At 29.1% G+C, this 27,988-nt stretch overlaps 1 protein-coding gene across 1 annotated transcript; it reads right to left on the bottom strand.

The window, feature by feature from the left end:
• Positions 1-780: 780 nt before the first annotated feature.
• On the bottom strand, positions 781-27,465 carry LOC122521853 (transmembrane protein KIAA1109). Its single transcript, XM_043642558.1, has 51 exons — positions 27,192-27,465; positions 25,946-26,255; positions 25,727-25,870; positions 25,323-25,642; positions 22,962-25,240; positions 22,566-22,852; positions 22,184-22,487; positions 19,656-19,847; positions 19,202-19,568; positions 18,623-19,126; positions 18,254-18,512; positions 17,837-18,181; positions 17,670-17,746; positions 17,243-17,579; positions 16,960-17,141; positions 16,647-16,872; positions 16,158-16,546; positions 15,930-16,091; positions 15,700-15,825; positions 14,396-14,534; positions 13,309-13,551; positions 12,600-12,859; positions 12,449-12,478; positions 11,958-12,261; positions 11,494-11,886; positions 10,648-11,154; positions 10,160-10,575; positions 9,616-10,054; positions 9,277-9,524; positions 8,492-9,189; positions 8,254-8,414; positions 7,964-8,172; positions 7,514-7,743; positions 7,208-7,426; positions 7,006-7,077; positions 6,761-6,916; positions 6,457-6,636; positions 6,187-6,388; positions 5,716-6,098; positions 5,194-5,606; positions 4,774-5,103; positions 4,370-4,681; positions 4,095-4,287; positions 3,779-4,008; positions 3,414-3,695; positions 3,149-3,337; positions 2,855-3,064; positions 2,571-2,594; positions 1,890-2,020; positions 1,605-1,819; positions 781-1,513 (listed from the first exon to the last, which is right to left on the bottom strand). The coding sequence occupies exons 2-51, from the start codon at positions 26,196-26,198 to the stop codon at positions 1,291-1,293; spliced, it is 14,994 nt and encodes a 4,997-aa protein (XP_043498493.1). The 5' UTR covers positions 26,199-26,255; positions 27,192-27,465; the 3' UTR covers positions 781-1,290.
• Positions 27,466-27,988: the final 523 nt, after the last annotated feature.

Raw genomic sequence — 27,988 nt, 5'->3', positions numbered from 1 at the left:
ATTTCGGTTTAATACTTTCCATTTAATAACTATGACACAGGTATACAAATACTGCTATAACTTGGACAAGTTTATGAAAAATCTAGCTTAAATGACATTTTTCGTTGGTACATATATCTAATTAATAATTTCCCTTTTAAAGATTATCCTATATCACATATTACAAATAAATCAAGCATAATAATAATTTATACACTTACAGTAGTCTGTAAATTAAAAATATTCATATGTCAGCTAGAATTTATATTCATATAAAAAAAACAAAAAAAAACAAAAAAGATTCTTTTCATAAATAAAAATTTTCCTAACTACAAAATATTAACAGTAAAGTATCACATATAGGAAAATGCACCAGTATTTAACAAATTATTATTGCTGCTGCAACATTTAATAATCTTTTAAAAATATCTTTGCATTTTTAGATAAACATTTCCTATTTGAAATATAAGTTGTCTCTATTTGTATATAAAAAGCATTTTTTGGTGATCTTTAGATTATATATATATATACGAAATATGTGTCGATGCTCAATATTAGCGGTACTATCTCTTTGTATATAATAAAGAATAAATTTGAATTATTGCACGTAGTTTTATATATACGTGTGTGTATTATTTCTGAACAAAATGCTAAACAGATTGATAATTAAGATATATATGCTGCAGCGTCCCCTTTAATACACGACATATAAATGTACATGTGTATATATATAATTATATTACTGGTGCTGATTTATGTATACTCACTGATATAATTTCATATTTTTTAATAGAAATGTAATTTAATAGCTACTATAATTTCTTTAATGTACAATTGTATTTGGTTACATCTCTTATTATGCCTTCAGATATTCTTACAAATCCCTATTGAAACACACCATATTATATCATATCATATCATATCATATACATCTGAAATATATCAGCTTTACATGTACAAGATCAAAGTTCTTATATCAAGAACGATTATTACAACCACTATGGTTCGTTTTCTTCATTAATTAGAATATTAATGTTGTATTTCTTCCCACAAAGTAAAGGAAAGCAAAAACTGTTTTGCATAACGATGTGTCATTGCTTTACAGAGAGAAAGATAAAAAAAAATTTTAGTATTCTAAATTTGTATTATCTCAGTTCATTAAAAAGTTTCTGCTACGCACTGTCATTGCAGTTGTAGCAACGAATCATTACTTTATCTTATGGACTGTTAGAAATAAATAGAGATCACGCGAATTTGATATATATTCGTTAAAAGTCACAGAAAAAAGAAACGCAACGAAAAAGTGACAAATTATTTATCCCTTTTATATTCCTTTTGTTCATCTAATGGTTCTTCGCGTACAGCTAATACCATTCTTAACATAAGAACAGTAAGCAATTTATCCAGTGGATCCATAAATCCTCTTTGGATCCATTTAGGTATTGTAGTACGTGCATGAGAAAATCCTAATTTTTGAAGAATGTAATCTATACCATATGGTTCTATTATACTTTTCCCAGCCCATGAAAGCAACCTTGATAAATATAGAAATATTTAATATTATTCTATAATATATAATTAATATTATTTTTGTATATATATAGTGTATATTATATATTTCTTACCTAACAGTGGGTTCTAAATGCCACGTTTTACATCTATACGATCGCCAATCTTTAATAAACATCTCTGCTGGATCAAATTGCTTGCGTTTTCTTTCATCTTCCGTCGTGATAGTTGTGGATGTAGGAACACTAGTTGCACTTGTACTAGCACTTGCACTTTCTTTTTCTTGGGGATCTGGACTATGTGCGCGTGCATTTATGGTTTGCATTGTATGCTAAAAAATAATTTAATAAAATATGTGTAATTATGCACATAATTAATTTACATATGAAAAGAATCTTTACCACTCGTTCTTTTTCCTTTACATATGACGTAATAAGATCATGCAGAAAGAAGAAGCCCTCTGCATCAACAGTAACAAAAATATGATCTTCAAATTCTGTAATGAAGCTGCATTCCACTAACGGCTTCTCACCTAATGAGTAAATAATAATTAATAATCAATATGCACAAACTTTTACAAAGTTTTAATCGTAAAGTTATGAAATGTTATAAAAGATATCAATTCTAACATAAAAGGACGCTTATCCCAACATTTTCGTTTAATTCAATTATGATCAATATTATTCATGATATTATTACGTATCAATTAATGTCTGGTTGGAATAAACAATTAAAAATGAATAAATAACTGATCACTACATGTATGTTTGTAGCATTTAATATTTGTTACAATTTGCTATATTATTGTAAGAGCTTAATTCACTACATGCGAATTAGATTACTTATTGTAAAAGAAGAATTCCTTGAAATGTATACTTTTTATGTTTAATGCATTTATGTATCAGTTTTGTAGATAACATGCTCGATAAATTTGATTCAATGAAATATAGCTAAGGGATATTTTTTGTATATTAGAAGCAGACTAGAACTCTAAAAGTATACACACTACATGTACAGATATTATTATATATAAACTCTCCGCTTTTGGCTATATTGAGAATAAAGTTTTACTGTATACTTACTATATAAAATATGCTTAGGAAGTCCTAAAAAATTATGAGAAGAAGAATATTGCAAAATATAATATGAAGATAAGTAATTTTTCTAAGAAATTCAAATTATTTTAAAGAATAGTTTTTAATAAATTATTTCGTAAGAAAGGCAGTAAAAGATCAATATAATTTGGTATCAATTTCTATACAACTACATATATACACACGTGTATATATAAGACACATAATATAAAAATGTTTATATTATTATTAAAGTTTTTAACACAATTAACATACAAAAAAAATGGTTATACCTATAACATCTGGAGTACGGGCGGTCTGTAAATGTTCAGTTTTTAAATGTAACTGCAATGAAGGAAGCGCAAATATCACTTCTCTTGTATGAGAATGCTCCTGCAATTTTCCTGAAGTAGTTGATGTACTTCTTCCTCGAGTTGTTTGATTATTATTATCAACCATAGTGTCTGCTCTATCTTTCTCAACGCATGGAAATCTGTCTACTGCTATATAACAATACATGATATCATTATTAGGAAAATATGATCAACATATTTCACATACATACATATATATATTTTACAGCTTACCATCAATTTCACTACTTGCAAAAGCATAGTGAAACCATTCTTGTAAAGATTTAAATTGCGGAGGAAATAGCACGCTACGACTTAGTCTACAAACGGTAGCCATAGAGTGATGTCTCGCGTGTTGTTCTTGCTGTTGTCCTAAGCTAATAGTCAAAGTTTGAACAACATGTACATCGCATGTATTTGGTACTAAAAGAGAAATAATTAATGAAATATTGGATATATTGGATATTAATTCTATATACGCATAATCTACTGAACATACATTCTACGCTTGGAATTTCTTGAGCCTCTGTAGCAAAACTGATACACGGCTCCTTCAATGAGAATAACGCCCAACTTTTGCTTTTGAAATTAATACCATGAAAACAGGCCAAACTAATATTTGACCCATGTAATTCCATTGTACCTCCAAGAACAGTTCCAGTTGATGGTAAAGAAAATCTTAAGCTACCTAATTGAAGGCCAGCTACTTGAGCCAATACACGCTGCCAATGTCTATGATGTCTGGCATCAGATATTGCTGTTTGATTTAAATTCCATGGTCCTATAATAGATTACTTTTAATTATAAAATATATCTTTTAATCTAAAAATAGGATACATCAATATATCTAACAATAAGTTTTACCATCTGCAGCAGATCTCTTCTTTTGTTGTCTCTTCCTCATACTATTATTATTTATTCTTTGATGTCTCGGTTGTAAAGAACTGAATACTCGTTTACTGCTTTTAAATTGTTGACTAAAGAACTCGTCTAACTTGTAAAACATTTTTAATAAATCTGCTGTTGTCGATTTACTGATCATAAGTTGAAGTTGGTCCCAGCCCAAATCACCATGCATAAAAATGACTGCTGGTCTAGAATATTAATTACAAGTATTAAAATAATAAAATAGTACTTAGGAACAAAATAAAATAATATATGCATATGTGTATATGATTACCTTCTAGTTGGCATAAATGCATCTCCATTGCTATGACGATTAATTTTCCATTCGTCACGAAGTGTAATGTCCAAGGAAGATACTCTAGACATAAGTACACTTGTTCCCATATAATCGAGTCGCAACTCTAACGCAAATAATTTTAATCCAACTGTATGGTCAGGTTCTATTCCAGGTTCTTCTCTAATGTGTACTACATGAAAATAATATTTTATTAATATATATTTCTCTATTTAAAAAGAAATTGGTATTACGTAAATAAAAATATACTAAACTGTATGTATCAATTTTACTCAATTCAATAATTCCACCAACAATACCACCCTTAGCATCTAGACTGGAACCGCCCAATCCAATGCCGATATATAAATTTTTATGTCCAGTGCTACCTATAGATAATCTTCCATCGGATCTAAAGTCTTTGGTCATCCAAGTAACGTTACCCATAACATTACCCATATTCATATGTACATTCAAACGAGTAAAATTGACTGCAAATAATACTAAAGTCTCCCATGCTGATTCTCTTAATTTCACTTCGGACGTTACTTTTTTTTCTGCGCTAAAACTCCATCCTCGTCCAATATCTTATGAAACATATACATCGATAGTTATTGTATTGTATTATATTGTAATTATAGAATGATCGTTTTAAATGAATAATAGCTATTAAACGAACCTTTTAAACGTGCATGTCTTGGTATATCACTTTCCAAACTAAGTCTTAATTTATCTCTATTTAATGTAGGACTTCTCTCAGGTGCACTTTTTGATAATCCATCTCCCGCATGTCTGTCATAATGTTTTAATAACGAACTACCCATGACTGCTTCTTCTTGATTTAATGGAGGACTTCCATCTCCCTCAGAATATGCTGTACCTGAACTGAGATCACCAAGAAATAGACGTCTAACAATACTACGTCTGTACCATGCTTTTGGGAATGCAAGAATTTCCGTCAAACGACGCATATCATATTTGAATGAAGCAGAGCCAATATCAACGATTGCTGTAAATTATATGAATAAAATATATAATAAAGTGTGATAGGGATATTATTTAAGATAGATAAAAGTTCTTTAAAATAAAATCTACGTACTCGAAAATCGTATAACAGCTCGACTACTCGCATCTGGAACTTTTTTTATATGTTCACCTTGGTAATTCAATTTTTTAATCCTCGACAAATGAAATTTCACAAATTCAACGTTAATGCTTAAAGAATCTTTTCTTTCGCTGTCCGATAAAGGTGACCATTGAGCTTCTTTTAAACCTGTTTTTTTGCCACCTCCATAAGGATGAAAGATATAGACAGAAAAATCTGCAAGACATCCTGTCACGGACAATCCACCGATAGCCGAACCTGTTTCCTTTCCTGTAGTTTGTGTAACTGGAGATTTATATTCTCGAAATTCAATAAGTTCTTCTTCTGCTCGTTTTGAAGAGAACACTATGTCAAGAGAAGGTAATTGTAACATACATTCTACTCTAGAAACTGGTAGACAAGAAAATCTAAAAAATATAAAAAAATATTTACAATATTATTAAATTATAAATACATAAATATAAATATATATATAATTAAAAAAATAATAATCACATAATAAAAATGATTTTATACCTAAAAGTAGATGGTTGCATATGAAAATATACTATTACGTCTACGGGAAAACTAGCATAAACATAATTGCTACTAGCTGCAGTTGCTGCCCATGATGTACTTTCTATATTTTCTGACGGAAAGCCAGAATTTGTTTGAGTGTTATTTTGGAAATTACTTTTGCTTGGAATTGGTTCTAACGTTTGTTCGAAAAATTCCAAAATATGAGGACTTATTATAGTTTCTTCTGGAATACTTTGAAGAGTCATCCAAGCAAAAAGGCTAGCTTTTTTAGTGCTAGATTTTCGAAGCGTAGATGAAGGAGTAGGGTTTAATAAAGTATTTTCTGTTGTAATACGCGGAGACATAGTTTCTTCGGGAAGAGTTTTCGATTCATAATGAACCTATAAACAAACATAATAATATTCATTTAGTTTATGTTCAAGTATAGATTTATATATGTATGAATATTTAAAAAATTAAAAAATTTACCTTCACATCTAGACCAGGAATACGAAAAATTGTTAAATCTACTAAAGGTACACTCGCGTGTTGTAAATATCGTAATCGTGATGTACTCGTAGTTGACGATTTCTCCTTACTACTTAAATGCTTTCTACTACTGCTTGGACTGCTGGGTTGAAATTCAAATGTTCCACCGGAACAGGATCTTTCCTTTTTCATTTTACTCATACTATTAAAAACAAGTATAAATTTACAATATAAAAATTTAATAAACTATAATTTAATGCTAATATTTACAGCTTAATTTCGTCTTCCCTCGTTGGATCTTTTGTATGGAGAACACACTTGCCGCTGTTTATTAATACTTTTACATCAAGTTCAAAGTCTATATTAGGTTCTTGAGTTTTTTGAGGTGTTATATATGGCGATGAAGTAGAAGAGGTTTGTTCTTTTCCAAACGAGTCGAGCAAAGGTGCACTATTAAAAATATATTGAGATGAATAATACAGCACACACGAAGAGAAAAAAGATATATAAATATAATAATATATTATAATAAATATATAAAATAAAAAGTCCTCTCTCTCTTTTTTCTACGTACTTTCCTTCCATACTATCATAACTAGATGTACAACTAGTGTCTCTACTTTTTTTTCTTAATTCAACTTGCTCTCCTTCTATTTCAATGGTCTCTGGCCACTCTAATTCTCCCTCAGGTAAACTGAACTCTGATCCCGCACTAGGTAAGGATGATTGCCTACATTAACCAAAGAAATGAAGGATAACTGATCGAGATAAATACAATTGTTAACCTTTAAATAAACATTATATTCAGTTTCAATTCACCTGCACATTGTATGAGTATCACTAAATGTAACTCGTTGTCCGCTAAGTCCTCTAACACGAAGAGAAGCAGATCTACAATAATTGCATGAAAATGGAATGCTATCATATATGTACAAGTATGTGTATATACTAATGATTAAACTGTGGGAAATGAAACTGTACACGCGTGCATTATGTTATAATGTATAGAACTATATTTCACCTGCTTGGACCACTTCTAGGACTACTTTCATAACTAGCAGAATTTGCCGAATTTATTTCCATATTCATATCTTCTGGACTCTCAAGTTGATTTTCTGGTGTTGGTGAGGGTACAATAAATGATCTTGAACGATACGCATTAGTTTTACTCCCAAGACCTAATTTACCTTTAATTCCAGATGCCTTAACCGATTGTCTTCGTAATTTCTGAATCATATCCCTGCAAAGAAAGAATAACAATCCTATAAATATTAATAAATGTAACGCATCTCCCTCTTGAATTTAACATTCATTACAATAGTATTACCTTCTGAAGTCCTTAAATACCATAGCTTCCAATTCATGTAAACGTTTCATTTCTTGTTCTATAGTACCATGAGATGCACCTAATGATCTTAAATCATTTATTATCTTAGCTTGTTCGTTCATTTCCTTTTCAATTAATTTGGATCTTTTCTTTGCATCTAAAGTAGGATCGAAGACAAATGCAGGTAAACTGTCAGTCCAATTTTTTGACTTCTTCATTAAAATACTCTCCTAAAAAATATATAGAAAGTTATTTTTTAATATATGTAAGAAAAAAATGTATGTAAAAAATATTTATATTTAATGTAATCTTATTAAATATTTATATATTTAGCGGATACAAACTACGAACAAATACTACGTTTCTTGTATATTAAGTTACCTGAGCAGAAAAACCAAGATAGAGCATAAAAAATAGGAAATAAATAAAATAAAATTAATTAAACCATACTTTTTTCTTAACCTGACTAGTACTATTATCTGGTTGATCTGCATCGTCACTATCATAATCAGCTGGGACATGAATATCATCTTCTTCAAAACCTGTTAGCATTGTTAATGTGTGACCAAGTGCTGATAATTGACGTCCTACATTAACATCAAGATGAATATCAACTCCCTCCATTTGCCATTGAACATTTAATATCCATTTGGCATTATCTAAAAAAGATTTATTTATACGATACATGATATTGTAACAAACGTCTTTTTAATTTTTTATATAAAAGTTGTATATATTACCTGATTTATCTTGTTTCTGTGCAATTGTTCTACTGCATACTTCGTAAGTACCTTCAGAAACTACACACAAATTCATTATACTACTATCAGTCATATCTGGTTTCCAATCGTCTAAAGATGTTTCAAAATCTTCTGCAAATCTTAGACATAATCCTACAAACCTAGGAAAAAGCAAAAAATAAATATATAAATGAATACAATGAATATATAATCTGAAGAGAAATATAAGATGTAATACCTTGCTTTGCTAACTAAACTACCACTACTACATGCTGATATGCTGGTATTTTCTAATGTAACAACAACTGCACCCCTTAATTCTCCATCATATAATCCTCTACTTAATCCATAATTATTTGGCGGTAAGGGATTCAGTGGTAAACAAATACCCATGTCGTCTACTGTTAATTGTAAGAATAATGTTCCCAAATGCGGTGCACTGAGTTGACTAGTCAATTGACCAAATGGAACTTTTTCAAAGACTTGCTGAGTAGCTGTTAACACTTCTTTATTTAAATTAGCTCGTTTTTCGTTCCAATATTCATATGCATTTTTATAATTCAACCAAACTAGTATTGCTTTATCGATAGCCATTGGTTGTATGTAAATTAATGGACGTTTTAAAGTTATTAAAACTACTTCCTTATCTTCACCCTGCACCATTTCTTCTTGAAACGCATTTCGTAAACCTACTCTGGTATTAAAAAATGCGAATTGTTGAAATTCAGGTTCCGCTTCTTCGAATAGAGCATTTTTAAGTAATTGCCCAAGACTCAAATTAATATCAACTTGTGCTTTCCCAAATAATTTCATATGTGGATTTGGTTGAGTCGCACCAGAGACATTTTGTACTCTGTTAGATAATTGAAATTCAACTGTACCTGTTTCTAAACGAACTGCGGAATTTGTTGGAGTTGTTGCAGTCAATTGTATTCTCTGTGTAAAATAATAAAAATTATTAATTAAAAATATATATTATAAATATCCGAAAGGAGTTGTGTAAATAATGCATTGTACTTTTACCTTAATACGAATGACCAATGAAAATAATATTCTTTTTAAAGTTGAATTCGTAGATTCGTCATCTTCAAGCCAAAGTGGAACTGGTTTTTCTCCACCATATACTTTTTGTACAACTTCATTAACTTCCTTCATAAATACTTTTTGTACAAATACTAAATGATTTAACAGATCTGTTGTTAAAGAATGCTCAAATGTGCCAATATCTGCAGTGGCATTCAAATAACTGCCCTGCCTTAAAACAACCCCATCTGTAAAATCATACAAACAGATAGATGAACTTAAATTCAACTGAATTAATATTTATCTGTATATTAAGTAATATTAAGGTGAGATATTTACCAGCAATTTTACTATCGTTTAAACTACTATTTCCATCTTGTATATATTCTGCTGACACATGTACTTTAGGAAGTTCAATACTTGCTTCGGAAGGTAGATTTGCTTCAGTTACTTGTAATTTTGTTGTAAAACTTAAACTATGATTTGGCAGCTCTATGGTAAACTTAGCTTTACTACCAGTTACACCTGCACTGTGTACTTGATCCATTTTATATTGTGCTTGTAAAGAAGGAAGCAATGCTGCTGTTATACTTAAACTTTGAAGTATAATATCAAAATGCATAACAATTGGTTCCAAAAGACTAGGTATAGCTTGGGATTTTTCTTCATCAATAGTAGATGCTGGTGCATCATGATGTGGACTACTTGGTCCAGCATCTAATTCATCCGGTTGCTGTCCTTTCGACATTCTTGAAGATGTTCTTGTAACTCTTAATTCCTATTTAATTGAAAAAATAAAAAGTGCTTAGAATATTCTATATTATATAGAAATTATTAATTATACATGTACAAAACATATATAAGGATATATTTTGAATCTTACCTGTAAAGTAGATGATAACTGTTTACTACCTCTAGTCATCATTCCATGCAGAGCAACAGGATGCTGCGGTATATCTATATTAACAGCTCCAACAGTTAATAAACCACTGTTTTTGTCTTTCTGACGTCTGGTGATGCTAGAGTACAAAGCTTGTGATTTTCCAACTGTAATTTTGACAACAGTCTGTTGACTAGGTGCTACACCTTCCAGTAAAACGATCATAGTTCTGCCAATTTGTCCTGTCAAACTACACTCCAAACTAGCAGGTCGAGTTTTCTTACGGCACGTAAAACTTGCTTGCAAACTTGTAATTTCAGCTTCTAGTTTTAAGCCACTTAATGTAGCTAAAAGTCGAGTTCTATGTATTCTTGCAATTCCAAAAATAATTAACCTAGTCCTTTCACCTGCTACAATACCTATGCAATAATATGTAATTTAAATGACGATATGTATAAATTTACTTAGTTAGCTATAAATATAATACTTACTTAATTCCCTTGGAGGTGGTATTGGTGTAGAACTATTCTCTGCGTTTAAACCTTTTTCAATATCTCCATCTTTCGTTTCGTTCAAAACTTCGTACTTCTTATTAGTTTTGTAATGTTCAGCCGCATCCGCGGGAATGGAAAATCGATGAGTAATGGTCTTAGTTTCTGGACGTGTCGCATATAGATCTAAGAGGTAATAGATGGTTTTCCAACATCTGGGTATTAAATTGACAGTATCTTTGCATTTATCCGATAATATGCTAAATTTATCAAGACCCGATCCACTAGGACTCGCTCCAAAACTAGGTGTAATAACGCCTTCGCTTAAATTAATATAGCCTTTTACGCTTTTTCCTGTACTGCGTAATTTTTGAGCAAAACTTTGTGGTCGAGACCTAATACTTGCTCCTGGTGATATGATCTTTTGCTGATTTGGTTCAAAACTATTACGAAGTAATGGAATTTCTGCTTTTTTTCCAATAAGAAGATGCTCTTGTAAATCAGATGCTACGAGTTCAAAGAGATTATTTCATTTAACATGATAGTTTTATAATTAAACAAATGTGCTCATAATTATGAAAATGGTCTAAGTAATATATTTCTTGTTTCGAGATATTTAAAGGATTACATTTGAGCATTAAATGAATTCTATATAATATATTGAAATAACAAACACTATCTAACGGTTCATTTTTGACAATATCGTGAAAATTACATTGAATTAATTTAGTTTAAAATAATGTGGTGTGAAATAAATAATAAACTTATTCTTTTTTAATTTTGACTTAGACCACTTTCATAATTATGAGCACAAATAATTAATATTTTGAGCTAAAATATATTTACTTGATGACGAGCCATTTTTTGTGACAGTATCATTGACAAGTAAATTTGTATTTCGTTTGGCTTCAGGATGTTGTTCTTTTAATTCCATTTGTGTTTCTTTAACATTTTGATACATATTACTAATTTGGTGCAATAACCTGAGTAATGGCATAGTTACTTGCTGACTGATATAACGTATATTGAGACTGACATTAACTATTGTACTAGTATGCTTTTTTAGTTGGCCTCTAGATATATATAAAACATTTTGTTTTTGTATCATATCATCTACTGTCATATCAGCCATTTTTTTAATATCTATATCAACACCAATTTTTTCACATAAAAATGCTGGTGTTTCAGGAGGTATGTCCAAATAAAATTTCGATCCAACACCTTTTTTCTGTTTGTTACCTAGAATCATACAAATAAATTAGTACTATTCAAACAATTTAACTAGGTAGCATTAAAATGAATAAACATACTTTTCTTTTTATCTGTTACTTTTCCAAATTCACTGACAACAATATCGATACGCATTGTATCCATACATCCTACAAGAGACAAATTTGTTCCTAAGCAATCTAAGGATGACATATTGTTTACGTTTCCAGAACCAATTGCTGATAACATTTGTTGAGGCATAACAGATAATGAAGATAAAAGAGGTTCAAAAATTAAATGAGCATCCAATAATCGAAGGGAATCCTTCATTGGGTATAAAAATGCACCACTATGTAAATCCGAATCTTCTGTGTCGTCTGTTGTCATAGTATTAATCTTGGAATCCTAAAAGCATTAAAAATTCATAACGATTATAAGATTGATAACATTGTTAAGAATGGATACCATAAAAAAATATTTACATGCATAGGAAGTCAATGAAACGTAATGAAATTTATAAAATAAAAGTGATTAAAAATAATTTTAAAATAAAATTAATGTTTTTCTATAAAATTAGTTTACTCTGAAGTACCTTCATTGACTTTTGTTCTGGACGAAAGACCTAAGAAAGTGAGAGAAAGTAAACAAAAGTATAGTATATATTTAGAAACGTTAACAAGTTTCTAAACATATGTATTAATTTAATACAAAAAGATCATTAATAATATGATAATAAAGTTTACCCAGTGTCCTTTTACATTTCCTTTCTCATTATCTTTTATAAATTCTTGCTGTTTTGCCATCCAGTTGTATAAATCTTCTTCAGTGTTAATAGGTTTATTTGAATGATGACTTATTGGAGAAGTTACTTGATCTAAACTCCCAGTACTATGTTGACTTCCATGTCCTAGACCTCCAGAATATATACTAGGATTAGAACCAAGTTGATGAGAATGGGATACTTGAATTTGTGGTGGTCTCTCTTCTCGTAATGCTCCATAGCCTGATAAAAGAATATTTTCTTTTTCTTTTATACAACATAATATTACAAATTTAATTTAGATTGTAATTTAAAATACCCATTAAAAGTTAAAAAGCATTCATATAAAATATTAAAAAAAAATTAGTATAAGCAATGTATAGAAAAGCTTTGGATTTAATTAAAATATAGGTCAGAAGCAAGAGAATATGTACAATTAAGAAGTTAAGAATAAAAGATATTACAGTCTAATATGTTTGATAATAATTAAGACAATACTTTCTTCATCAGAATGATAATAACTAGAAAGTATGAAAATATTAAATAGTGAAGCTAATATATATTAATTTATTAAAAATATGAATATACAATTTTTATATTTATTTCTTTATCTGTTAACTGTAAAAGAGTAATTACTTCAGTCTGATGATTAAAAATTATCATTAGCAAAACATTTGAGATGTCTCACTTACTTATATTATTCTGTTCTCGATTTTGATTGAACAGGCCACCGCTTGCAAGCAAGGGAAAGACAATACTTGCTCGTGTACTAACAGGCACTTGTGTAGGTTGCAGCGATTTTCCTCTCTTTGGAAGAACTACTGGTGGAGAGGGAGAGGTTAGTGAATCCGGGCCTGGAACCGGTGTTGGTAATGGGGTTGTATCTTCCCCACGAGGAGAACTTACAGGAACCGTCAAACCATCACCACACATGCCTGGTTGTTTCATATTAATCCAATGTTTTTTACACAAAAAATATCTTTGCAATGTCCAAAAGTACTTAAGAAAAGCTTATAATAATATTAATCACTGATAAAAATTCTTATTATATCTTAGAATGTTGTTTAGTAGATATAATTGTTCAATTGTACATATTAACGCTTTTCTTAAGTAATAAGCTATGAAATATTGAACAGATTTTGTTAAGCTGTGCAAATCTTAATGATGTTAATGGACTATTTAACAAAGCAACAAAGCATGAATGTGTGTAAGCATTTAATTACTACCAATCTCTCACTATATAAATGTTAATAAAGCAATGCTAATTTAATCAATTATATTGATAATTTGTTAAGAGTATTAATTTGTAAAAATAATTATTACAATTTTTCATTGTAGTTTACTCATTTAAAGTACATTAAAATATAAAAATAGTTTATAAATTTAGAGCAAAGCTATAAAAAGCATTAATTCAATAGCAATGATTTTACACGGTAAATAATAGAAAGTTATTAAAAAATTTTCCCTTTTCTTATATTGATAATATTCGAAAATCAAAGTTATTATATTATTTGATATGTAGTTAAATTACAAAAATATATTTAAACCTTATAACTTTATACCAACTATAGACATATGTAAAACTGATAAAATTGTTATATTACACATAGGTCACTCCACGCCAAATTGGCCATTTTATGACCCATATGTTATTAGACTTTTATACAATGTAACTTAAATATATAGATTTATAAAAGCTAAGAAAAACATAAGAGATCCTGCTGCCTTTTTCTATATGAATTATAATATATGATGTTTGTTTATTTGAATAAGTACTACCTGAGCTTTTATCTTGTCCATTCTTGACATGTATATGTTTGTTCATATGGTCCGTGTGGATTAGCATAGCATATTCATCTGTCACTTCCTGATCATCAACATCTCCTGCACTACCCTCCCCATCCGTCAGCAAATTTTCCTACACATTAATACGCCAAACCCTTACATATTTTTAACATGTAAAATTTATCTCCACTCTCTCTCACAAAAGTTGCAGAATGCAATAATAATAAATTTATAATATATAATCAATAATGAATAAATTATTTATATTATATTCTTCAAAATTATAATGTAACAAATTATTTAAATATCGTGACACCTTTCAGCTAATAGTATTTACCGCATAATATTGAATGATTTACATATCAAATATATATTTTAAAGTTTTTCTATGTTTATTTTAGAATTTTTCTTTATTTTAACGTGCAAAAAGTATTTGAAAAAATAGTTTAAATGTTTTTAACATTTGTTTTCAATTTATACATATAACCCATAAGCATCAATATATTTTACCAATGGCAGTACAAACAAGTTTTCTCTTATGATAGCATAGAGTGAAAAAATTCACATTGCGTTAGGCACATTCATATATGTGTGTGTGTATGTGTGTATTATATAATAAAATAAAAATAGCATTATTTAATTAATATTATGACATTTGGAGAGAGACAGCGTGTGTATCTTAGAAGCTCATATTATTATATATCATGTGAAAAAGCACTTTCGTTTCTATGAAAGATATATCTACAATAGTATTTGTTTTAAACGTATTAATCAGTTAAATGAAAAATGCTATATTGACTATAGAAATCTTTTTGGAACTAAAATTACAGCACAGCGCACATATTTTCACAAAGATAATTAATTAATAATAGTGAAGAGAGGATTTTATAAAGCTTTTGCATGGTGTTTTAATTTGTCCCATGTATATAAAAAAAAATATTTCTTACTCTCTTTTACATTGTTATTTCCTTCCAAATCTTCGTAGATCAATTGCTGAAAGAAGAATTCTCAACAGAATTAACATTTTCGCACAATGAAAAGTATATTGACTACTTATGTTTATTTATTAAAGATGCAAAATGATGTCGGAATCTTCTAAATTAAAATTAATGGTATTTTGATTTGTATGCCACTGGATTTATGCTTTTCTCATGGAGAGTGTATAACAATGTTTGAAATTATAAATATTGCATTATTATATACTTAATAATACTTCCTATATTAAAACTGTATTAATAATATATTAAATTATAATTATATAACATATAAAAATGTTAATGAAATATGTATAATCATACCTCATCAGGATCAGAAACAGCAAATGTGACATTCAAAGGTTTGACATGTTTAGTTTTATAGTTGTGTTCCAAAAGTAATGGGGTGTAAAGTACATTTTTCCATTGTCTACTTAATACAATTACTCCCTTGTAATATAAAGTAGACATATAAAAATAGATTACAAATATATCTATCTATATAATATTAATGTAACACGATATTAATGTAAATATCATATAACTATTATTACCTGTCGAAGCGTTGATAAAAGAGGTAAATCAGATTCTTTAAGATTGGTCTCTATATTAGCCAAATCAGATAGTAATACATAATTTTGCAAAATTGTACATAATTGACACGATGGATCTTCTTGTAGAGTTTTAGCCAGCGGTGTCAATCTTCCATAACGACTCTAAGAATACATCACTGATTTATACATACGTTCGTTCAATTTATTTATAATATAATAGATTTTTACCTTAACTGGCATGTGGATTCCTTGCACATCTAATGCTTCTGCCATGAGACAAGCAACTATTGCTGTTGATCTTCGATACATAGTTCTAAACATATAAACAATTCTAATAGCAAATTTATTACTTGGATTCATCCAAGCATTAATGGCTGGAGATGCAGTGCTGAGCAAATTCCAATCTAATCGTGTATAATCTATTTTTCGTGTTATCGGAGTACGAGGCGGTGCTGCAAAATTAAACCATACAGTTTTTAATTCTATAATACATGAAACAGTATTTCCATTAGTTGCTTTGGAATGAAGACTAGTACAAGTAGCACTATTATTTATTTGCGTTCCATTTAGTACGTTTGTCGAACTTGTTTCTTGTTCAGCAGCTGGAGTTGTAGAAGCTGACAAAAAATAATATTTATTGTATTCTCTCTCTTTTCCTCTCACTTGTTATTAAAATAGAAAGTAAATCAAGTTTTGTATAGATTTTTTTATACATACCAGCTCCATTATCTAATTCATCTTGACTTTTTATACTATCAGTGTATAATAATTCAGTATCTGCTTTTTTATCATCACGTCCGTTTTCTCCTTTCTCAAATTGCGATCTCTTTACAATCTTTAATTTAATCCCTTCCAAACCGCATTCGAACATAATGAATCCTAATCGATCTTCCCCGCTACCCATAGTAAATTCTTCTGTAGCTTGAGAAGGGCCTGTTTGTTTCTATTAAATTGCATGCATACAAATTTACGTATAATATTATTTTTAAAAACTACAATAATATGTATCTTAATAAATTAAAGTTATTACATTTTGTTTATCTTTTTCATCAGGTAATTGCAAAAGATAATAATCAATGCATTTTAATGGAGAAGTCATTCTTGTACATGTAAACAATACTCTTGAATAATGAGCAGGTATAGCTGTTATAACGGCATCTTTTAATATTGAAGATTCATTCCTAAGTCTACGCAATTGCGTATGAACTTTTCCTATAAAAAATACAATAATACAATAATACGATAATAAGTAATAAAGTTATAAGTTATTTATCTACTTAATATAATTAAATTATATATACGTATATACTAACCAACATTTAAAGTAATTATAATCTCTTCCTGTTGTTTCTCAGATGTTTCAATATATACAGTTTCTCCGCCACCAAAATCACTTACTACAGCTGTAGTTTGGTGACCAGGTAAAAAAGCTTTACTAATTTTATTAACTTTTTTTTGATTTGGTAAAACGGCAGGTTTGTGAAACGTTTGAACGACTTCTCTTGCTTGCTTTCCAAGATAAAATCTTGCGGTGACATCGTCAAAACAAATTGCAAATAGTGATACACATGTAAGATCTCGTATATTTTCAAGTGCAGAAAAAGATATTATTTCTTCGACAACAGACGCTTGCAATAACGTTAAGTTCATCTATAAAAATAATGTTATTATAATTACTTTTATTTAATATATATAATATTTTAGTTAAAACGTTTGTGTATGTGGGTGTGCATACAATACCTTTGGTAAAATGATGCTACCTTGTACTTGTGTCGTAATACTTTCTTCATAAACGTTAGTTTGTAACGCAATTTTACCTAAACATAATACATTAAAATAGAACTGATGTAGATGAAAATAAAATAAAAGAAAAAAGAAAGAGGTTGATTTAATGAGCATAAACCAACTTTTATCATCACCCTGACCATTCCTAACATTTCTTTCTGCTGTTGATCGTTTAGAGCTGGTTTGCACTTGACTCCAATAAGATAAACTTTGATCTTGTTTTAAAATGTTAGCATCTTTGACTTTTTCTATACATTCATTATGGAGATGATTTAAAATAGTCAATGGATGTAACATAGCCAAAGTTGGTACGATAGTTTCTATGAAATGTTGAAGAGACTCTAATACCATGGGACTTATCATGATATCAATATCTCCCTTGAATTTTATGATAACCGTCGTTCGAGATCCTGTTTCGTGTGCTGTCAATAATTCCTCTTCATCGTGAGTAGCATTATTATCTTCACCTAATATTTAATGTAATAAATGTAAAATAATCTTTTTAAGGTAATATCTTAATATAATATTTATATATTTACCTTCCGTTTGATTTAGTGTTGTACTATCCCATAAGTAAGGATGCGTGGGTGTTTTATTTGAAGATCCTGCAATAGGTGAACCATCGCAACGTGTTACCATTTTCAAAGATGTAAATCCTTCGCTAATCGTTTCAAGTTTTGGCACATATTTCCCTCCTACATAAACCAATCTACCATCTTCTGTACGTTGAAATACTGGTGTAGTAAATGCATCTCCACCAGAAGGTAATGATGATTGTGCCCAATTAGAGCATTTTACCTTTAGTTTTACATTTTTTGTTTGTTATTAAATATACACACGGATCTATTATTTATTTTACAAGATTAATACATAATTTAATCTAAAGAAACATATTTATATCGTTTTACCTGTGTCAAATGACTGACATAACTTGACATTAAAAGTGGAGAATCGACTATTGGTTTATTCACTTGCATATGCAAATTCACAAGTGTAACATCTTCTTGAGATGATACAGCAGATATAAAACTGGTAGATGAAACGGAATGACTATCAGAAGAATCCTGTAAAGCTCCATTATCGTTTAATGCACCAGTATCATTCTGGAGAGTAGCATTTTTGGTAACTCTTGGACTGCGTTTTGAATTTAGCGTTTGAGTTTTAGCTCTTTCTAAAGTATGAGCTTTATCTGCTGCAGAAAGATTTACATTTGTTGAACTTTCCACGATAGACAGATCGGATGAAAATTTTTTTTTCATACTATCGTTACGATTTAAGACCGATCCAGAACCAACGATAGATTGACGTAAACTAGACGTTCTACTTCCACTTAAACCATGACTCATATCTTCATCAGCAGAATAAAATGCTTCTGAATGATTTTCTGATGACATTGAAATAGTTCTTTGAACCTAGGTAAAGAAATTAATTAAAACATTTATTATACATACAAATGTTTTCTTCTTAAAGGATATACATCTACTTACTTCTTGTTTGAACCGTTCCTCGGAATCTGATCTTACACACAATGAATGGTGAGAATCAGATACATTGACGCGATCACTACTTTTTGTGGCTGATCTTGTAGATCCAGAAAAAGCCATTTCTACAGGTAAAGATTGAGGACTACTACTTTGTTCTGCAGTATCATCATCTGTTGCATTAAAATAATCTACCGCTAATTTAGAATCAGATACACTACTTTTTGGAGCAGTTTCAATTTCTGGAACACTTAAGATAGATTTACTACGTTCAGTATTTAATTTTGAATCAGAATCTAATTTTTGTGGTAGCTGTGCAACAGGACTGGCATCAACAAGGCGAGAATATGGAACATCTTTTATATTAGATGCACTGTAACAAAAAAAAAGGAATGTGAAATTTACTTTCTCTATATTCAGGTAAATAACTTATAAATAAATATTTATTCGTATCACAGACCTTGGACGATCAATATTTTTCTTTGAAGTTTGTAATCCTTCTTGAACAATAGTTACTTTGACACCTGTGACAGGATAACACGAGTCTTGCAAAGATACATCTTGTAAACTATAAGGAGGTGTATGAAAAACTAATTGATTATCGTGTAAAATAGACTGTCCAAATCCTTTATCTTTTCCTGATTCGTAGATCCTTAAATAAAATGTTATAATACATTATATAACTTATAAATAAACATTATTGTGCCTAGTAATCTATGTAATATAGTAGTTGTATTTTGTTTTTGTATATGTCAAAATTGTAAATATATATTAGTTGTTATTTCTTCTTCATGTTTTTGATAAAAAAAAAGCAGTTTTTTTTATATTGTGCATTAAGAATAATAATAATAAATAGTATTTAATTATGGCTCAAAAATTAGAAATTGAAGAAGTTTTAGACTACGATTTTCTTCAATTTATATCATTGGCTAAAACTTATTACACTGAACTTCTTGATGAGAAAGATAAATTATTATGCATGCAATGGCTTACAAAATTATGCGGAGAAAAAGTTAAAGGAATAACATCTAAACGTAATCGCAATATATATTTATCGCAGTTACTTATGAATATGCAAGATAAAAGAATGACTAGGCTATTTTTAATGCCTCCAGGTGACAAACCTTTGCCACCTGCAAAAAATATTTTTATTTCACAAGAATCAGATAAAATCTCCTTATCAAAAATAGAAACTGGAATTGGTAAGACATTTTCCAATCCATTATCTATTATAATTGAAATATACTTTAGAAAAATAATATTTATATAAAAAATAGATAACAATTAAATTTAATGTTAGGTGAAATGCCTGAAGATTTTCAAGAAAAATCAGCAGATGGTCAAACATATATTGCAATACGTTGTTTACCAGATGATCAAGGAACATATGCATATATTGGATTAAATATTAATAAAGAAATATCACGTACATCTAGTAGCATATGTTGTTCATGTACTAGTAGCACATCTAAATCACAAACTTTAGACAATATATCTAAAATTACTGCATTGGGGAAACATCTATCAGAAGCTCAAATGGAAGACTTTTACAAACATAATATAAAACCTAAAATATCTGGTACACACATTATCAGATAAATAATAAAAATATATAATAGAAATTTTTCGATTCGTAAATATCTATTAAATAGTATGATAAACCTATTATAGGTACATGTTGTATGTATAGGTGATATTATTCAACTGTATCAATCATTAAATATGCCACAAAAAACAGCAAGTTCCAAACAAAGAGATGGAATGAAATTTTACAATAAATTACTTAGGCAAATTGATAAGAAGATAACAGGAATCGAATATGAGAATGATGACGTAATAAATTTTTTATTAAATAGATTAGAACAAGATTTAAAAAAAGATCCCGAAATTAAATACATGTTCAAATTAACTCCTGAGCAGAAAAACTTGAAGTTGTTAGAAATACTAAGACAAAAAATTATTGTTAGGTATTTTCAATCAAAAATACAAGAAATATTTTTGAATCGATTATAAAACACCTTTAATTTTTTTAATAGATAGTATCCTGTTATATTATTTCATTTTCTTATCATGATATAGACTCCAAAAAGAGAAGCGAAGACTTTTAGTAGCACAGATGGAAGAACATATTTTAACATCTTCAGTTGACTTTAAATGTTGTTCAAGTTATAAGGAAAAAGGGACCGAATCTATGTGGGAATTGACAGTGACTAAACCATTAACAGATAATGATATTAATAAATTATGCGATTTATATCCCGAAGAGATTGTTTCTACCTTTTTAGATTTACTTGTTACTGACAGACAAGTAATATTACAAAGAGGAAAAAGGAGACAATTACAAATGATAGAAAAAATGAAATCTGAGATAGACAAAGAAATTCAATCTGACAAAGCAATATATAATAAATTACGAGAAACATATAGGTATATTATTGTTTTTTTCTATTAGAATACTCTTAAACATTTATATAAGTTAAATATTATATTTAAAAAAACATTTCTCTAAAATTAGAGAATGGAATGAAATTTTGTCAACAATTGAAAGTATGATGTATGAAGCAGAAAATAAAATTGTAAAAAGTGGTGAAATATTAGGACCAAAAGAAGGAATATTAGAAAATATGATAGCCGATATAAAAGAAACTGAGAACTTAGTTATGGAAGAAGCTCATCTTGGAGAGATATTAATTGAGAAAATTATTGAAGCAAATATGTGGACATTTTCAATTCAGGAAAATGATAAAAAAGATGAGTCATGGGAAATAAAATCAACAATAGAAAATATGAGAAAGCGAAGTAAAATGTACAAGTTGCTTATTAACAAACAAGAGAGAAGGATTAAGCAACTGCGTGAAAAGTTATTCTATAACCAAAAGTAGTAATTATAATACTTTTTAACCACATACATATATATTTTTTATAATTTACCTTTCAATGTATAACAAAATTCTTAACAATTTTATTTATTAAAGTGGTCTATCTTACCTATAAGCAGCGATATTAATTCCATCTTGTAGATCGTGATAGTTCGGTTTAAAAAATCTTGAGCCATTTCTGTTATTTCCAAAAAATGCACATCCACCAATGCATCCGCATTTCGTTAATTTTACACCACTTTCTTGGGGCCAAAGAAACCACAATCTTTTTGTTAATTCATCGTGCATTTTTAAATATTTATTTTGTACTAAATGCAAATCATGTTCTGGAGTAGGGAGAGAAATTGCAGCTTCTAGAATAACTGGACCCAAAGATACTGATCCTACTTCAAGCCAAATGTCAGTTCCATCACCTGTATGTATAATAAAATTCATCATATAGGTTTGCCTGCACAATTAACGATTATTCATAATATTCTTTCAACATATACCTGACAATCTACTACTCGTATTATTATATGATCTTCCACTACCAGTTGTATTAGTATTACTTGTATTAGCAAAATGGCCAGCTGCAGATACAAATTGACGAATCAATATTGTAGGTAGTACTCCTGTTACACCAGATTTGACTTGTTGTCCATGTAGATTACAAGTTGATAAACGAATTGGAGATATCCACAATTGTATTACTGTGCCCACTTCTTGGAAATATAAATCAATAGCATCTACAGACAACCTTGTCATTCTATATTTGATATCTTCAGAACTAGGACACCTGAAACATATATATATATATATATATATATATATATTTTCATATATTAATATTCCTAATTTAATAGCATTTTTGCATCTAATACAATTGTATAAAAAATAATAATCACCTATAATGTTTGTCAAGATCACTGTCTGTACATTGTAATGGAGGAACACCATGATGACAATGATGAGGTAAATCTGGAGGACGTAAGCTATTTTCCGAATTCTTAACCATTAATAAAAAGGTTTCCAGAGAGGTTACAAGGTGATGTAATTGTGGCGAACTAATTTTTCCACTTAATTTTCCTAATTGAATTTCGATCAGCCATGCATATTCCAATGTTTCTTGATCCAAACTTCTTCCTTCATTACTGAACATTGCATGGCCTCTTACTTGTAATGCACTTAACATTAAGTGACCTTGATTTAAATGTCTTTCTTTACTCGATCTTGGTACATTATCCATAAGCAATGCTATTGCAGGTGATAGAAGAAGCTGCAATTCTGTTTCTTTGAAAGTTTTTCTCATTTCAAAACCAAATCGTTCCAGAAGTATAACAGGACAGGGTGGATCATTTTCACCGCAATTTTTAATAAGATGAGCCTGTATATCATGCATTGTAATACCTACTGTAACTTCTAATGGTCGATAATCTCGTGGATCAAATGGTTTACATTTGATTTCTTCATCCTCCGTTGATGCTTCAACACTGCTGTTTTGCATATCTCGATCTTTACTTCTATCAGTACTTACAACCGTAGGGCTAGTTCTACTCTGTTGCATATCAGTGAAAGTTTGATAGTCTCCAAATAAATTTTCTTTTAAATGCATAAAACTTCTTAATAATGATCCGTATAAAATTAATATAGATGGTCCAATTTCAAGTTCCAAACTCACTTTATCCGGAGGTATAGATTGTGGATCAAACTTTTGTGTACCATTCCGTGTCCATTGAAGACTTGGTGATTTTCTACAACGTGGAATTCTTATGGGAGAAAGTAAAATTTCTTCTTTTTCAGGGGTTGTTATATTTGCTTGTGGAGTAGGTCCTAATGGTGGACATGGGTGATATGTATAATTAATACTTAATGCTACAATTGGAACAGACCAACAGTCTACCCATCCTGATCCTTTTTGACATATGTTTCTCCACTTTTTACCTTTATGTAATTCGTTTAAATGTTTATGAGATCCATCACGTGTCATAATCTTTGCATTCTTATCTAATGCTAATAGTATTGCACGGTTTGTATTAACTTCTGGCAAATAAAACGAAAGATCAACGCTTTCCCCTTGAATCCAGAAACGTAAAGGTATTGTCAAAGGTAGGAAGTCAACAAAAGGAAGATCAAATGATAAATCAAAAAATTCTCCGCAGAAAGCAATATGTGCGTTTTCTTGATTTTGAGATGAACAATCGATCCAATTATATTCGTTGCAAACTGTGATTAACTCAAATTCTTTCAATAACAAACTGAATTTCCACGTATATGGAACAAAATGCAATATATCAGGCCTTGATTTATTGGCCCATTCATTAATCATATCTTGAAAAAATTCTTTGTGCGAATAAACTAAATTAGCCGTGGCCTTACATCCAGTTAGATTTAGAGCCCATTCTTGATGATCATTCCATCTTATCGGATAATGACATTTTACTCCAAATTCTAATGTTTCACTTTCAAATAAACTACGATATTGCAAGCTTGTTGTAGCTTCTAAATGTAATAGCTGGCCAGTTATTTTGGTAGTATATCCATCTTGTAAAACTATCCATGGCATGGTAATTTCCAAATATGATCCTGGTCCTACATTAATATGAACAGCATTAGTTTCTCTATTTTTACTAAACAGTATGTCAACTGTTGCTTCGTTAAGTGTTGATAATCTAATATCGAAAGATTGCACTTGTCTTTTCTCTCCTGGGATTGGAGTTTTTGTAACTTTTAATGGTTGATAATCATTTGGAAAGAAAAACTTGAATAAGTGTTCTCTTTGCCCGTCAGCCCAAGGACCATAACTAAAATCTGTACCCTTTCCACATTTAATGTCTATACCCCAAATAGGTGGCATTGCTTCGACCATATCACCATTAACTAATTGTATCATTTCTGGATGTTCAGGAACGAATCCAGGCTCATCCATATAATAATATACTTCCATATTATTAGAACTTAAGACAACAAAACCTTCACCCATATACCTAGGTGGATCATCGACCATTCCTGTATACTTGGGACTAGGTGCTAAAATGACTTTAAAATTTTCTGCTTTACACTTTGAAAAATGCATAAAATGATCATGTCGAGATGCTGCTGGTTTAGTAGAGTATACAAAATGTGCTTCTTCTACGGTTATTGAAAGTGTTGTTGGTACTAAGCGATTACCAAATACTAATCTCCCCTGAAAATATAACTACATTGAACAAACATATATCTATTTCACGTTAATTGGGTAGACAAATAATATAACTACTACAACTAACCGTACAAACATCTAATTTAATAACAGGTATTAAATCTCTCCAGGTTCTAGCAATAACATGAGCCTCTTTTTTTCTAATGTTATCAACATGACGTGAAACATCCACTGCATTTGTTTGTTGACGATTTTCATGAGTAGTATTGCCTAATGATGTCGCATCATGATTATCTGTATTCATGCAAAAATTTTCTTCGTCTGCAAACATTTGAGGTGTGAGACCGAATAATTTTTCCAATTGTGCATATAACTGACAGCGATTATATACATGCAATTCAAATCCATTTAACATTACTGAAAGTCGTGTATCTGAATGAGAAAGATCTAAAACATAAAAGAAATTAATTGGATTTTTTAAATTGAATTTAGTATTTTATTTGATGCCAAATATACATATATCAATTTTACCTTCCGATACATCTTTTGGTACATAACTCCTCCACCACCTAAATATAAGCCATCCATCTTGTATTCTAATACTATAATCTGTTGTAATATAAACTATATCTCTAAACATTATTTTTCCACTTAGAGCACTTAATGTAAATGATCCTAAAAATGGAACAATATAAGTATTATGTATTTTAACATATATGTATAATCTAATCTAATCATTATTGTATGTACCAATTTTAACATATCCATCACGTATAACAAAACGATTCAACAATTTTGTTAATATGTAACCAATAACTCTGCTATTATAATAAACTATATAGATGATCCAAAATATGGCAGATACTAATGAACAAAGCAACCATATAAAGTTGCTATCCATTTTAAGATCATCAAGAATAACATGATCAGAATAGTTCCAAAATGCTGGTTCAATACCAGACAAAAATGGAACTGTAACATTGTATAATTCATTTTCTTCCATGATGATATTTTAAAGTTTTTCAATAATCAAGGAATATGAATCATCATGGCTTGTAGGCTGAAAAATAAATAGCATATATCACTTTATGAATAATGCTTGATTTAGTTAATTCTTAGAATGTTGAATACTCTTATCTGAAGTGCTTCAAAGAGACGGAATACTTTATTATTAGTGCGAGATCCATTGATGAATTATATTAGATGTAGCTAATAGTAAATTATAACTTTTATTCTCCCAAATGAAATAAGAAAGTTTTTCCAAACATAATTTTGGTGCGACAAGACTAGAAACAATTATCAATATGCGACAAATGCATATATGAATCTATAGTCTATGCTGGTAAGTTTTACCAAATGCATATATGCATCCATAAAACTCTAATGATTAAAATATCAATCATTTTTTTTATTCTAATAAATATATAATAAAAGTATGTTTATAGAGTAATTGCTCTTGAAAATAGTTTTATACATATTTGTACAATTATAAATTCTTGAAAATTAATCAAAATCCATGATAAATTTATTGCATTGTATAAAATAAGAAATTTCTATAAATTTCTATAAATTTTATTCATAAATATTAGTACATTTATGAATTTTGTAAACATAACCTATTTAATAGAATATACGTAATATTATTTCTAAGTATAGTTGCTCGTTAAAAGATTAAATTTTATTTAATTATAATAATGATACTTTTAGAAAAGTTGTTATCTCTGTAGAGAGCAATCAATGAAAATTCTGCAAATCACTAGTTGGATATGACTATTATTTTATTATGTAGATATAAAAAGATTATTATTTTATTATGTAGGTATTTAAAAAAATGACAATATCAAATTAACCTACTGAGAACAACGTAATGTATTGTGTCGATATGATCTTTTATAAATTATTTAATATGAATGATATTTTTTATATAGCACATTATTAATCTATTGGTTTATATTTAAAACTATTATCCATCAATAATTATATTATATAAATTTACCTGTCACATGTATATGTATACTTATGTGTGAACACTTGCGTCTTAAGCTATATTAAATTTCTGTTGTGTCACTCATGATTTTATGTTTATCATTACATCAGTTTCAAAAAAGATGTCAGAGAACTGTCATCAATGGCCAATAAGATATACAACCACTCCATACTTGACCAATGCACTCTAAAAGAACATTCACAGGTTGAGAGAAATCTTCACAGAAGATAAGGTTAACAGTACGTAACGCTATAATTTATCCGGAATTGTATTGGACTCATTCTATTCAGGCATACCAACCAAAGAAATGTTCTTACATTGGTAATAGATAAGCAATCTGTTTCAAAAAATGACGCATATTTTGAATGGACTTTACAAATATCTTATTAAAAATTATATAATATATTCAAAATATTAGGTAAAAAGTAATCGATATCCTACATGTTTTAAAAATATATGTACGAATTTATTTATTAACAAAGAAAATTTCAATAGATAGTAATAATGCGATTACGTTGATAAATTAAACAAATTTATTAATAATTGGTAATTTCTTTTTATATATCGTGTAAAAGAAATAATAAACTAATGAGTTTGTTAGTTGACAGATACAATCGTTTAAAAAACATTTTCTCATTGAACTTGATTTTATTAAATACCGAAAAAGTAATTAAAATAAATTTGGATTAGATTCTAAGTTAGTATGCAAAATTATTAAATTATCAAAAATAAAAATGACCTAAAGAATCTTTTTTTTATATTAGACTGTATTAAATTTTATTAAATGATATTTTACTTTTACAATA

Source organism: Polistes fuscatus, unplaced genomic scaffold (assembly GCF_010416935.1).
Source record: "Polistes fuscatus isolate 324 unplaced genomic scaffold, CU_Pfus_HIC Scaffold5, whole genome shotgun sequence".
NCBI classification, from domain to species: domain Eukaryota; kingdom Metazoa; phylum Arthropoda; class Insecta; order Hymenoptera; family Vespidae; genus Polistes; species Polistes fuscatus.
This window is presented reverse-complemented; position numbering and strand designations above follow the sequence as displayed.

Bases quoted from the DNA above. Each gene is read 5' to 3' on its own strand.
- LOC122521853 (XM_043642558.1), bottom strand. From the start codon at position 26,198: ATGGAAGAAAATGAATTATACAATGTTACAGTTCCATTTTTGTCTGGT. The intron at 17,580-17,669 runs GTATTGTATGCA...TTATTTTTATAG, and splicing joins GTAGCATCATTTTACCAAAG to ATGAACTTAACGTTATTGCA. The intron at 16,547-16,646 runs GTATGTATAAAA...ATTTTTTGTCAG, and splicing joins TGAATTAGATAATGGAGCTG to CTTCTACAACTCCAGCTGCT.